The sequence below is a fragment of the Gekko japonicus genome, unplaced genomic scaffold (genome assembly GCF_001447785.1).
Source record: "Gekko japonicus isolate JY-2015 unplaced genomic scaffold, Gekko_japonicus_V1.1 scaffold2294, whole genome shotgun sequence".
NCBI lineage: Eukaryota > Metazoa > Chordata > Lepidosauria > Squamata > Gekkonidae > Gekko > Gekko japonicus.
In genome coordinates, this window is record NW_015174339.1 from 124,632 (window position 1) to 138,040 (window position 13,409).

General features: G+C 45.6%; 1 protein-coding gene across 1 annotated transcript in view; it reads left to right on the forward strand.

Moving 5' to 3' along the window:
- LIPI (lipase, member I) overlaps positions 1 to 13,409 on the forward strand; it is a 37,361-nt gene that overhangs the window by 4,755 nt on the left and 19,197 nt on the right. Inside the window, exons 3-4 of the mRNA XM_015424284.1 lie at positions 10,224 to 10,332; positions 11,323 to 11,424. Coding sequence (XP_015279770.1) covers positions 10,224 to 10,332; positions 11,323 to 11,424 — 211 coding nt within the window. The remainder of the gene's footprint in view (positions 1 to 10,223; positions 10,333 to 11,322; positions 11,425 to 13,409) is intronic.

Consider the following 13,409-nt stretch of genomic DNA (forward strand, 5'->3'; position numbering starts at 1 on the left):
TATTTTCCATAGCAATGTGGTCATCTGCCCCCATGCTTGGTTTATAACTGTTTTGGTTTATTGTTGGTCTTGGTTTATAGCTGTTTTTTCTCCCTGGAATTGCCTACCAATGTTCCCTCTAAGCTGTGGAGTCTTGTGAGCAAAATTTCTACTTTGTGAGCCACTGGCATTAAAGCTGTGAGCGAGTGATTTAGCTACTGCATCAGTTAGTTTGTCTCTGGAGCCCTCCTTCCTGAGTGAAGAGAAAAATATGTGAGCCAGAGGCTTAAAAGCTGTGAGCTAGCTCACACTAACTCAGCTTAGAGGGAACACTCCTGGTAGCTGGAATGTGAATAGCCACATATTTTGTACTTCATCTATTACCAAATCTTTTTACCTGACATGGGTGGTTTGCTTGTTTTCCCCCACATGTGCCATCAGATAGGCTCGCCAGCTCTGAGTTGGCAATACCTTGGAGATTTTGGGGGTGGAGCCTGAGTGGTGGGTTTAGATTCAGAGGAATTAGCTGTGTTAGTCTGTTGCTGCAAAATAGTCCAAGAGTTCAAATAGCACCTTTAAGACTAACAAATAGCACCTTTAAGACTAATCTTTAAGACTAAGACTAACTGAGTGGTGGGTGTGGCCTTATGACACACTTCCGGTGATCTCAGGGGGTGTGGCATATGCTAATGAGTTATGCTAATGAGTTTCCCTAGCTCTTTTTCTACAAAATGACCCCTGATCCCATTTCTAAATTTCATTCAGTGTACCATTTTTAAGTTGAAAGTGTCATCCTGAGTAGAGTTACATTCTTTTAAGTCTGCTGAAGTCATTAGAAGCATATGACTCTGTTTAGAATTGCACTGTGAATATTGCCCAGCATCTTAACCAAACTTTGGACATTTACTGACATCTCCCCCCCAAAACTGTGCTGCATTTTGGAAGTGATACAGAAATGTAGTAAGTCATAGGAATAGCTTGCCACAAAATTGGACTTACCATGCCATACAGTTTAATGTTGTCACTGTACCGCTTGCATTAATATGTTTTGGGAAATGCAGGAATAAATGAGCCGAGCTGAAAGCTTACAGACCAGCTGCAGGCCTCTGGTTTGAACTGTATAGAACTGTGAATTGTGTGATTTTTGTAGAAAGGATTTTTTGTTATCTCCCACTTTCTACTGTAGTTCCCTTTGCTCGCTGAAAAGCTGCTCCCATGGGCCAAACCGTAAAAAATCCCGGAAGTCCCATAAAAGAGCTCCCCATAATTTTTACCCTTCAAATATCAGATGTGTTGCAGTGAGTGGGACTGTAGCGTGAGGAGAACGAGGCTTTTTAAAAAGCTTTTTGCCCTTCTTTTTTTCAGAGCGACCTTAGAAAACCAAGTGGCTCAAAGTGCTTTTGCCCAGATTCAGGTGGTGTATCAGCTAGTGGTCGATTTGGTATTGCACCAGTTTATGTCTGGCATGAAACAGGCAGTTTAAATCTGCAGGAAGATATGCTGGACACGGACAAGTGAAGTATCGGGTCAAGCACAGGAGGGGACAAAACACATGTGGAACACACACACACACCCCGCAAAGAAACAGGAAAGAACGCAGAGAAGCCTTGTCTCTAACCTTTAGTGCTGTAATAGCTTGGGTCTTCAGTTAACTCCTCACTGATTGGCTCTACTGGGACTTTCCCCTTGGCTGGTCCAGCGGACAAGTTGCCTCCTTTAAACCAGCTGGAACAAAGCTCTGTTCATTCATGACAACACATGGGTTGGAAGCGGCACTTTTAGCAACTGGTTCCTAGATATTCCCAATACTCCCGGTAACCTCTCCACATCTTCAAGAACAGAAGTGCTTGCCTTGAAAAGGTATGAAGATAGTGGGAAGAGCTTTTTGGGTGCAGAGCAGGGGGATGTCTAGGATGTGCCAAGTCAAGCTGGAATCTTACTGTAGGGCTTCCTACCCCTTTGGAAAGGAAAGTGGATTTTGGAAACATGGTCTTGTGGATGAGCTACATGCAAGAATAGGGGTGCTACTGTAAAGGACATCTGTCAGGCATGGTTTTCTCTAGATCATGCATGCCAGATACACTTTCTTAAACCCTCCCCCCAGGCAAAAGTGTCCTTTGTGAGTCCCAGAATTTGGTTTGCTAGATTGCAGGAAGGGAGCTTTTGCAGTTTAGCAGACACTGTTTCCTCTACTGGGATAAAAAAGCGCTAGGATCAGTTTGCCACCATGTCTGATTTGGCATTTGACTGGAAGGCCCCTCAGAAACAGTGTTTCAGCCAAAGACACTTTTAGTTTCCATGTGGCTGTTTTAAGATAATCCTTCTCATAAGTAGTCTTAAAGGAATGCTGATAGAAAGGGAAAATCAGCAAAAGTCACTTTCTGCCTCTTGCAAAAGCTCTCCTGTGGTTTGTGCAAGTGGGTGGAGGAATTTTTGCCAATTCCCCTTTCTTGCTCATAGCTTCCTGTGCTGCATATTTCCCAGGCCTCCTCCTCCTGCCCATCCTTGAACAAATTCTCAGGGGGCACAGAACACAGCCATGACAAACAGGAAGTGGCAAATATCAATTTTTTTTTTTACACTGCTCCATTTGAAATTGTATAGGATAATATGAAGCCAGTGTTTGGCCCCCTAGAAGCCCTGCTAATTTAAATTATGCTGTATTAAAAACCTCCCTAACAAATCTGATACAAAAAGAGAAATTCTGCTCTTCAATGTTATATTATGTAATGGTCTCATGAACAGCACTTAAGTTCTGTAAAGTGTTGCCAACCTCCAGGTGGTGCCTGGAGATGTCCCACTATTACAATTGATCTCCTGATGACAAAGATCAGTTTCCCCTGAGGAAATGGCTGCTTTGGAAGGTGGACTCTATGGCATTGCACCCTACTGAGGTCCCTCTCCTCCCCAAACCCTGTCCTCCTCTGGCTCCACCCTCAAAATCTCCAGGCTGTAGTTCCCAACCCAGAACTGGCAACCCAATCTGTAATAGTGCCTGGTGAGACCTTGAGAATGGACAGTTTCCTAAATGTTTGTGTCCATTTCAGTATATACTTCTTTCCTCTAACACACGCTAACAAAATGAGCCTCTCAAAACTTCTTAACTACATGCTATCATAAGCAGTGTCTGCATAGAACAGCAAATCAAGTCACTTCCTAGTTAGCTAGTCTTCCTAGTACAGTCTCTTATTTATCTAGTCAACCCAAAATATCTAATTTCACTATTTATCACTCATGTGGTGGCTGATTTTATATACCTACCTTGTGTATTGCTTATGGTTGTTAATCAGTTTAGGGCTAGAAAGCTTCATATTTCTTAGAAAGTCATCCTTTGACTCTTGTGAATCTGTGCTCACCATTTATTCACCAAGAAGACAGTGCATCACTTGCCCCAGCCTGAGAGTTCCTATCTATACCTTGTGGCTTATAGCCACTGATGGACCTTTGCTCCATATGCTTATCCAATTCCCTCTTGAAGCTGTTGATGCTTGTAGCCACCACCACCTCCTGTGGCAGTTAATTCCATGTGTTAATCACTCTTTGGGTGAAGGACTTCCTTTTATCTATTCTAACCCGACTGCTCAGCAATTTATTTATTAATTTATTTATTATCAAATGTATACCCTGCCCTCCCCGTAAAGCAGGCTCAAGGCGGCTTCCAAAATGACATATATACAGCTTAAAACACAATTATTAAAAACACAAGTAAAACAATTTCATTGAGTGCCCATGAGTTCTTGTATTGTGACAAAGGGAGAAAAGTACTTCTTTCTCTACCTGCTCTTTCCCACGCATAATCCTATAAACCTCGATCATGTTGTTTCCTCAGCCGTTGTTTCTCCAAGCTAAAGAGCCCCAAGCGCTTTAACCTTTCTTCATAGGGAAAGTGTTCCAACCCTTTTATCATGCTAATTGCCCTTTTCTGCCCTTTTTCCAATGCTATAATATCCTTTTTGAGATGTGGTGACCAGAACTGCACACAGTACTCCAAATGAGGTTGCACCATTGATCTATACAGGGGCATTATGATACTGGCTGATTTGTTTTGAATTCCCTTCCTAATAATCCCCAGCATAGCGTTGGCCATTTTTATTGCAGTTGCACACTGTCTTGACATTTTCATTGAGTTATCTACTATGACTCCAAGATCTCTCTCTTGGTCAGTCTCTGCCACTTCGGACCCCATCAACGTGTATTTATAGTTAGGATTTTTGGCTCCAATGTGCATCACTTTGCACTTGGCCACATTGAACCCCATTTGCCACATTGATGCCCACTCGCCCATCCTCGACAGATCCCTTTGGAGGGCCTTACAATCCTCCCTGGTTCTCACCACCCTGAACAACTTCGTGTCATCTGCAAATTTAGCCACTTCACTGCTTACTCCCAACTCCAAATCATTAAGAAACAAGTTTAAAAAGCATTGGATTGAGTACAGACTCAAGGTGGATCACACAGTGTAAGTCAATGTGTGTGTTTGTGTGTAAAGGGCGTGTAAAGGGTGTGTAAAGGGCTGTCAAGTCGCAGGCCAACTCATGGCAACCCCTCAAGGTCTTACAGGGTTGGTTTTGCCGTGGCCTGCCTTCACACAGCAACCCTGGACTTCCTTGGTGGTCTCCCATCCGAGTTCTAACCAAGGCCGGCCCTGCTTAGCTTTTGAGATCTAAGGAGATCAGGCAAGACATGGGGTCAGGACATCCGTCAATGAGATAAGACCTCTCACAAGAAATGTACCAGGCCTAGGATTACAGGAAGCTGAAACAAGCATAGAATAATAGACATGAGACAGAATGCACACACAATGCAGGGAAAAAAATGCCATTAAATAACCTGTGATCCAGGATGTTCCAAGTTCAAATGCCACCTTGGCCACCAACTCACGGTGTGGCTTTTGTGAAACCCTCCTTCTTTCATTAAAGCGCACTCAGATTAGCCGCCAAATCAGGCTTGAGTGGGAAGACAGAGAGGACTCCACGCTCCCAAACAGCATGTGGATGGTTGTGTTTTAGGTGGACACCCGCAGTGGTCCTCAGACCCCTCTCTGCAAGACTGGGCCTCCCTGACGGGTGGTGTTGAGGCTAATGAATGCAGCATACATGACGTACATGCTTTCTAAAATGCATGTGTACTATTTAGAAGACAGTTGCCCTGAGAGATCCTGCTGGCCGAACTGCTGTGCTTGGTGTTGAGCCCCGTCTTTCAGTTTTGCACAGGACCAGGGAATGGCCCCAAGAATGCACAGAAATGATATCCAAAATTTGTGGGTTTTTAAAAAAAATTACTTTATTGGATTTGCATCCTACCCTCCCTGCATAGCAGGCTCAGGGCAGTTCCATCATAAATAATATCCAAACAGTTAGAAACAATTAAATGCATCCGTTAAAACACCATTACTGATTCCCCTGTTTCTAGCCCGCGCCACAACAGATCAAGTCTAGTATAATTTGGGTCCCAGATGATGACACGGATCTGATCCACTGGAGGGGAGGCCCAACAGAGTGTGGAACTAAAAGTCTGGTGGAAGAGCTCTGTCTTGCAGGCCCCGAGGGAGCATCCTGAGTGGTCCAGGGCCACAGTGGTGGAAATGGTTGGCCTCTGCAGGGGTGCGATGGGATCCCGCCAGGGTAGCGTCATTTAGATACGCTTCCGTTTGAAGCTGGGAGAAGGAACCAGACCAGGGCTCTCCGAGACCACTTCCGTCTTGTCGAGGAGCAGACATAAGGCCAAAAATACCTTCTGTACGCACCGCTCAACATCACGCAACAAAATCAACATCACACGAGTAAGGCCCCCCTCCCCGTGCTAATTTATTTCTTCTACTTCATTATGTTGTTCCCATTATGAGCATTCTGCCTACAATTTTCATATCACTGAAAGTATCGGGGAAGTAATGTCCCTATAATGGGGACCTTTTGGGCTCACTACTTCAACCCATAGCATTTCCAGAAGCAAATCCAATTGTCTTACCCTCTCAATCTTCCTGGACTGTATACCCTCTCTAACATACAGAGCCACTCCACCTCCATCCCTTCCCCCTATCCTTCCGATATAATTTATAACCAGGAATCACTGTATCCCACTGGTTTTCCCCAACCCACCAAGTTTCTGAAATACCCACAATGCCTGTTTTTCCCCAAACACAAAGCATTCCAATTCCCCAATTTTACCTCAGACACTTCTAGCATTTGTGTATAAACACCTATAGTTTCCCATGCATGTTAAGCCCAAAACCTTCCTCTTGCTGCCTTGAGACCTTGCCAGGCAGTCCATATCATTAGCTATAGTATCAGTGGACAATTCTTATCCATTTCCTTGTAGAAAAGTAACAGCTAGCCCTTCAACTCTTTGAGATGAGCCATCCCGAACCAGAAACGTTTCATCTCCTGTCGGCTTTCCCCCAATATTCAGTTTAAAAACTGCTCTGCCACCTTTTTGATTTTAAGCGCTAGCAGCCTGGTTCCTTCTTGGGACAAGTGGAGACAGTCTCTTTTTGTACAGCTCCCTCTTGTTCCAAAAAGCACCCCAGTGCCTAACAAACTTGAACCCTTCCCCTCTACACCATCGTCTCATCCATGCATTGAGACCACTAATATGTGCCTGTCTCTCCGGCCCTGCACGTGGAACAGGTAGCACTTCTGAGAAGGCTACCTTGGATGTCCTGGTCTTGAGCTTCCTGCCTAGCAACCTAAATTTTTCCTCCAGAACCTCACGACTGCATTTCCTCACATTGTAGGTGCCAACATGTACCACAACCACTGGCTCCTATCTAGAACACATGTAATGTCTGCTACCTTTGCACCAGGCAGGCAAGTCACCATACGGTCAGAATGCAGGTTCACCACCCAGCTGTCTACCTGCCTAAGGATCAAATCACCAACTACCAAGAGCCCCCCTCCCTCCCTGCCCAGGTATGGTTCCTTGGTGCAAAAGGATACCCATTCACAAGCTGAAGAAGAGGTCCCTTCTGAGGGCACATTCCCCTTATCCGCAGCACGGTGCCCTGTTTCTTCTCGACCCTCATGCTCCCTGACAGCGGCGGGGCTGCCATATTCAGAGTGGGGCATATCTAACAAGTTTCTAAGAGTCTTCTCCGTGCACCTTACTGACTGTCTCTGCTTCTCCAGGTCTGCCACCTTGGCCTCAAGGGAGCAAACTCGTTCCCTGAGAACCAGGAGCTCCTTGCACCCGGCACACACCCAAGACTTCTGCCCAGTGGGCAGATAGTCATATATGTGACACTCTGTGCAATACACTGGATAACACCCAACCCCCTGCTGGCATTCTGGCTTCATAATTGCATAATTGCACACCCAAGACTTCTGCCCAGTGGGCAGATAGTCATATATGTGACACTCTGTGCAATACACTGGATAACACCCAACCCCCTGCTGGCATTCTGGCTTCATAATTGCTTTTAAAATAATAATTATATATAATCCCCCTTTCAAAACCCTTTGTATTTATGTGGTTCTCCTTGTAGAAGTCTACTTACCTTACTGGGAACCCAAGGAGACTAGGGCCCTGGTTTTCTGGCTCTTCCTGGTCTTCCTACAGAGTCCCTAGTCTAAGAGCTCCTAGGCTAAGAGCCACAGGCCAAGAGCCCTTTGGCTCTCACCCTTTGGCTCATGCCAGAGGCTCAAGCCTATGGCAAGGTGCTGCCTTAAATAGAAGCTTCCCCCAGCAGAGGGTGTGGCCAGCAGCTATTCAAATTCACCCAGGCACTCAATTACAGTCAAACAATGACCCTTTCACACCCCATCTCAAGCAGCCAGGACTCTGCAGCAACTAACAACTCACCCACATGCTCCCAAACACACTCCCCACACAGTAGCCTCTCAGCTAAATCACCTCAGCTGAAAGCAAATAAAAAACCACCCCTCTAGCAGCTCTATCTCCTGCTCCTTCTCAGAGCTCAGCTGGGTCAGCAACATTCCCCTGAAAGTTCTTACTTGGTTTTGTGCAAGGCATTAGTGGAGGTAGGGGGAATGACCCCATCTAGGAAAAATTGTGGGAAGGAGGGATGAAGGAATGAATGTTTATTTGCGGTCAAAGACCATGTAAGTTACAGCAGAAATGCCTGTATAAATGCCATAAAGGAGCTGTGCTAAGACTTTGAATTGGAACAGCTTCAGTACTGCTGGGACATATAAGCCCCCCTTGGATCGAAAAAATCTCAAAATAGCACACACAGCTTTCTCGGCTTTCTCCACCATCATGTTACAATGTGCTGAATTTGCTCCATGGTCCTGAATAGCCACCCCCAGATAAATGAATTTGTTTACTTTTTCGATTTTATTCCCTTTCATGGTCCAGGAACGCTTCTTAGGTCGTCTGCCAAATGCCATCACTTTTGTTTTATCAAAATTCATCACCAGCTGTTCCTTGTCCCAATATGTTACAAAATTGTCTAGTGCCCTACGGAGTCCTAGCAGTGTCCTAGATAACAGGGCTGCATCATCTGCATCGTCTGCCGCTACCAGGGCCAGGGCTTTTTCGGTGGCGGCTCCTACCTGGTGGAATGAGCTCCCGGAGGAGATTCGGGCCCTGCGGGACCTTGCACAGTTCCACAGGGCCTGCAAGACGGAGCTCTTCTGCCAGGCATTTGAGTAGGAGCTGCCACTACTGTACCATCATTACCTGGCCCTGGAAGAAAGAACGTCAGTACTACCCGGAACAGACGACGCTGAGTTGGTAGAGCAGCAGTAATACGCCATCTTGTGGAAAATCAACTTGGAACATCCAGAGCAATACATTATATTGTAGAATGATTTTAAATGGCTTAAAATATGTTTTATATGTTGGCTTATGCCTGATTGTACGCCGCCCTGAGCCCGCGCAGTGGGGAGGGCGGGCTATAAATTGAATTTATACATAAATAAATAAATAAATATAGCAGTACTGAAAAGTGACGAGAAGCGAGCTTCGGCGGGTGGAATTTGATATCAGTCCTATGTTTCACCATATCACTAATATAATAGTTAAATAATGTGAGAGCCAAAAGGCAACCCTGCCTGACTCCCTTGAAGGTTTTCATTGGGTTAGTAAGTAGGCCCTGCGAATTGCATCTCACTCTTAGGCATGACTCCTCATGAAGGGCACGGACAAGATATAACAATCTTTTGTCTATGCTGGAGCACTCAAGTTTTTGCCACAATCTTTGTCTAGAGATGGAATCAAAAGCTGCATTCAAGTCAATGAAGGCTGCATATAAAGAGGTTGGGTCCTTTCCAGAATATTTTTCGATTAGCTGTTGCAGCACCAAACAGTGCTCTGATGTCGACCTTTCTATTCTAAAACCTGCTTGTTCTAATGGGATAATTTCTTTCTGTTCCAGCCATAATTCTAATTTATCTAGAAGGTGCCTTGTATATATTTTGCTGATGAGGTTAAAAGGCTTATGGGCTGGGGAAGAGGGAAGAGTTGTTGCCTTTTCAGGAGGAGGCAACAGCAGTCTGAGCCTTTAATGGCTTGCTATCTGTTTTACAGCTGAGAGGTGTCCACAAGGGGAGGCGGAGGGTCTGAGTGGGTGGGAAGTAGCTACAGCTGCCAAGGGAACCAAATACATGCCCTTGGGGGAAGCAACGTCCTTCTGAGAGGCTGGAAGTGCAAACTGGACATCTGTAGCATGCAGAGGTGCCTTCATAAGAGGTTGGGAGCCAGCCCAAGAAGAAGTGCTGGCTTCTTGCTTCTAACCTGCAAAAAAAGACCATAGAGAGAAGGATCTGGTGCGTCTTACCAATCCCTTCACTCTCACTCTAAGGCTACTGGCTTCTTTCCACTGAGTCAGGGTCATTGACGAATGGTAAGGACCCCCCAATCTGGCACAATGCTTGATTCACACAGTGTTACTCATTTCATTCATACATACCTCTATTTTCAGTCCAATTTAGAATACTTGATCAAATGAGAACAAATTTACAATCAAATGAATTGGAAGAAGACATTTTCCCCATCATTAAAAATGATAGTCGCATTACCCAAGTGCACTAAAGTATATGTTATTTAAGCTATGGTCATACATTCAGAAACAATGTTAGTTTTCTATCTTTGTTGTAAAGAACATCCCTTCTGACATTTTCAATAAATTAAGGTCACACACCGCCTTTTGGAAAGTCTTTAGGCTTCCAAAACCAGCAAACAAAACTGGACATTTGACGAACAATATATACTGGTGTACACACAGGACATAAAAATGTTGAAATTCACATTTCTGTAACTTCCTATCCCTGCGTATTTACTGGCAGGAAAATGGAGCCTCCCTTGATTCTATTTACATGATTGGAGTAAGCCTTGGGGCTCATATAGCTGGATTCGTTGGAAAGGCATACAGTGGAAAAATTGGCAGAATAACAGGTAAGACTCTTACCAATTTGTGGAATATTCAGTGGCATAGTTCTCTTTGCATACTAAATCATTCAGTTTCCTATAGGTAATGAACAAGTAAACTCCAATTTAGTCACCATACAGAAGCTGTGAGACTGAATTTACAGTAGATGTTCATCCTTATACTCTTAGTTAGACTATTTGGTCTGCCTCAAAGAGCTGCAGCTTAAACCAGGAAAACACAGCTTCTAGTGACACCCACACCTAGCCTAGGTTTCATCATAGAACCTATATAGGTCAGCTGCTGATTAAATCAACATCACACACTTGCGGGGAGCATATAATGTAGGCAAGCCCTGAGCCAGTTATACATGACTGTTCTGCAGAAGATTATTATCTCTCTAAAGAAGAAGAGGTATGCAGCCCAGTGTGACATGACTGGTGGGATTAAATCAAAGCCCAGTATTTAACACTGGTGCCAAAATCTAGTGAAGGTGAAGTCCTCTTAAGTTCTGTTGAAATAATATATTAGTGTTTCTTCTGTGAAAGCAAGTCCTGTTGCACTTACCTTGTGCTTAGTCCCATTGTGTAAATCATGAGATCATTACCCTCTTTGGAAAGGGGAATGGATGCCGGATTCCATGTATATCTCATTTGCTTGAAGCATTGTTGAAGAAGACGTGGTCCGTGTCTCCAGGACCTTTTACAAGCCCCAAGTATGTTCATAGTTCACATTGTAGCCACTGTATATGGGAGTCAGGATGTTAAGAATACAAACAAATCAGAGGGAGTTAATTGATTTAATTAACTTAATGCATAATCTCACTATTATTTAGTAGCTAATATAAGTAATGGTTTCATTTTGTATTGTTTGTGTTACCTAAACTTAAACCATAGAAAAAAAACATTTTATGCATGCCTGCATATTTTGTCATGGAATGGTCTCTTTCTTACTTAGTACATTGTAGAAATAGAAAACCCTATTATAATAAAGGTAAATATGTTTATTTTTCATGCCAGGTCTTGACCCAGCAGGGCCATCATTTAGTGGAAAAGAGCCAACTGAGAGATTGTATCACACTGATGCGCAGTTTGTTGATGTTATCCATACAGACATTGATGGTAACTACACAGTTTTGCATTACTAGAATCACTTTCTAGAGTAAAAGGCATGCTGAATTTCTTGGCTGGACTTGCTGAGAAGTAAACCTAAGTGTGTGTGTTCAGGGGGAGTTACTTAAGATATGCCCAAGAGCTTGTATGTATCCAGCAGGCACTTGTGCTATATCAGAAACTGCTGGTGAAATTCCCATGTTGTGATGCAGGGGATGGCTGTTCTTTGAGAAACATATATCCAGTGTATCTATATATCTAATACTGAAGTCGCCCCCTGCAGGCGGATACTTATTTCCGCACATCGGGGGCACCTGGGGGGGAGGGAGATGTTTGTGCACACTTGGGGCAGTCCCCAGATGTGCACAAAAATCTGAAAAGTTGGAAAAAATATCGGGGGGATACTTAAATCCCCCCAAAAGTAAAAGAGCGTCCACTGCGCATGTGCAGGGAACGCTCTTGGAACAGCTTTGGCAGTGGCAACAGGAGGAGAGGGGGTGGGGGGAAGTCTTGGCCGGCTAGCGGCTGTAAGCCGCAAATCCCTCCCTTCCGCCACCGCCGCCGCCCAGGGGGGAAGGAGGAAGTTTGGCGAGCGGAGCTCCGGCCTTGCTGCCACTGCTGGGGGGGCTGAGGGGGGGAAAGGTTGGCGGCCGACAAAGCCTCGCTGCCGCTGCCAGGGGAAGAGGGAGGGAGAAAGTTCAGCGGGCTGACAAGACCTCGCCGCTGCCACTTGAAAGGGGAAGGTCGAAGGCTTGCCGAGCTGGAGTTTTTGTGGGCCCGGCAGCTCGGATCCGCATGGGCCTCGCCGTTGGGGCCAGGCAGGGGTGGGGAAGTAAGTAAGTAAGCAAGTAAGGGGAGGGAGGGGGGAAGGAGAAAGGTTTCCGGACTGTCCTCACCGTCACCACTGGGGCTAGAGGGAGGGAGAAGGATGAACTCACCTGATGGGTGGGTTCTCTCTCCTGCCTTCGGACCACCTCCCACTCAGCAGAGCCCCGCTTAGGCCGCATCTCAGTCTCTTTAAATCGCCTTTCTTTTTTTCCTCCCCTCCCTCCCTCCAACGCCCGGTTGAATGGTTCCGTCTACCTGTCCCCCTCCCCCATGGCGCTGCGAATTCAGCCAGGCCCAGAGCGGGATAAACCAAGTGAGGAAAGGAATGGGGGGGATGGGGAAGGATGAAAAGCTGGGAGAGACAGGTGGCCGAAGAAGACTTTGCGCGCCCCGCCCCTGGACAGCCAAAACTCTGGCCTGATTGCTCGCGGGACGAGTGACGTCCCGCCCCCCTGACTGCTTCTCTTTGGGCGCGCCGCCTTCGGAGTTAGGTGGGGGGCTGGGTTAGTCTTTGTAGTCTCCCCGATTGATTGACAAAGGAAGTTTGGGAGACACCAAAAAGAAAGAGAGAGAGAGAAGTGCTGGGAGGAAAAGGAAAGAGCACATGCTGCTGCTGGAGCTCTACGATTGGTGGATTCTTGGTTCGCAGGGGCGGAGGAAGATGCGGATTGGCTGGGATGGGTGTCTTAGAGTTAAGGACTGCCCTTTCAGGACGCGGGTCCAGGCAGAGGCTGAACTGCTGTCATATCCGCTTAGTTTTTGCAGCTTCTCTGTTGCTCCAGTGATTTCTCACCGTCACCACTGGGGGTAGAGGGAGGCAGAAGGATGGGCTCACCTGATGCTGCTTCTGCAGGCTGGGAGCTGTAGGAAATACTCCCCCCTCCATGAGTATCGTGGGTCCCGCCTCTTGTACAAGTATAATCAGGCTCATTATTCCTTGGTGCATGGCCAGTGATATCAATTGGAGTTCTGTGCGAGCCCACAGTGGTGTTCAGAGAAAATCCAAAATACTCCTTTCAAAAAAAAATAATGATTGTGTTTTTAAAAAAATAAAACAATTTCTAATGATTAAGTTCAGAGAAAAATGTTAGAATGTCCTTGGTTTTGACCTGGCTAACATTTGGGAAGACTGTCTTTGCCACTGAAAAAGACCATTTTTGGGAAAA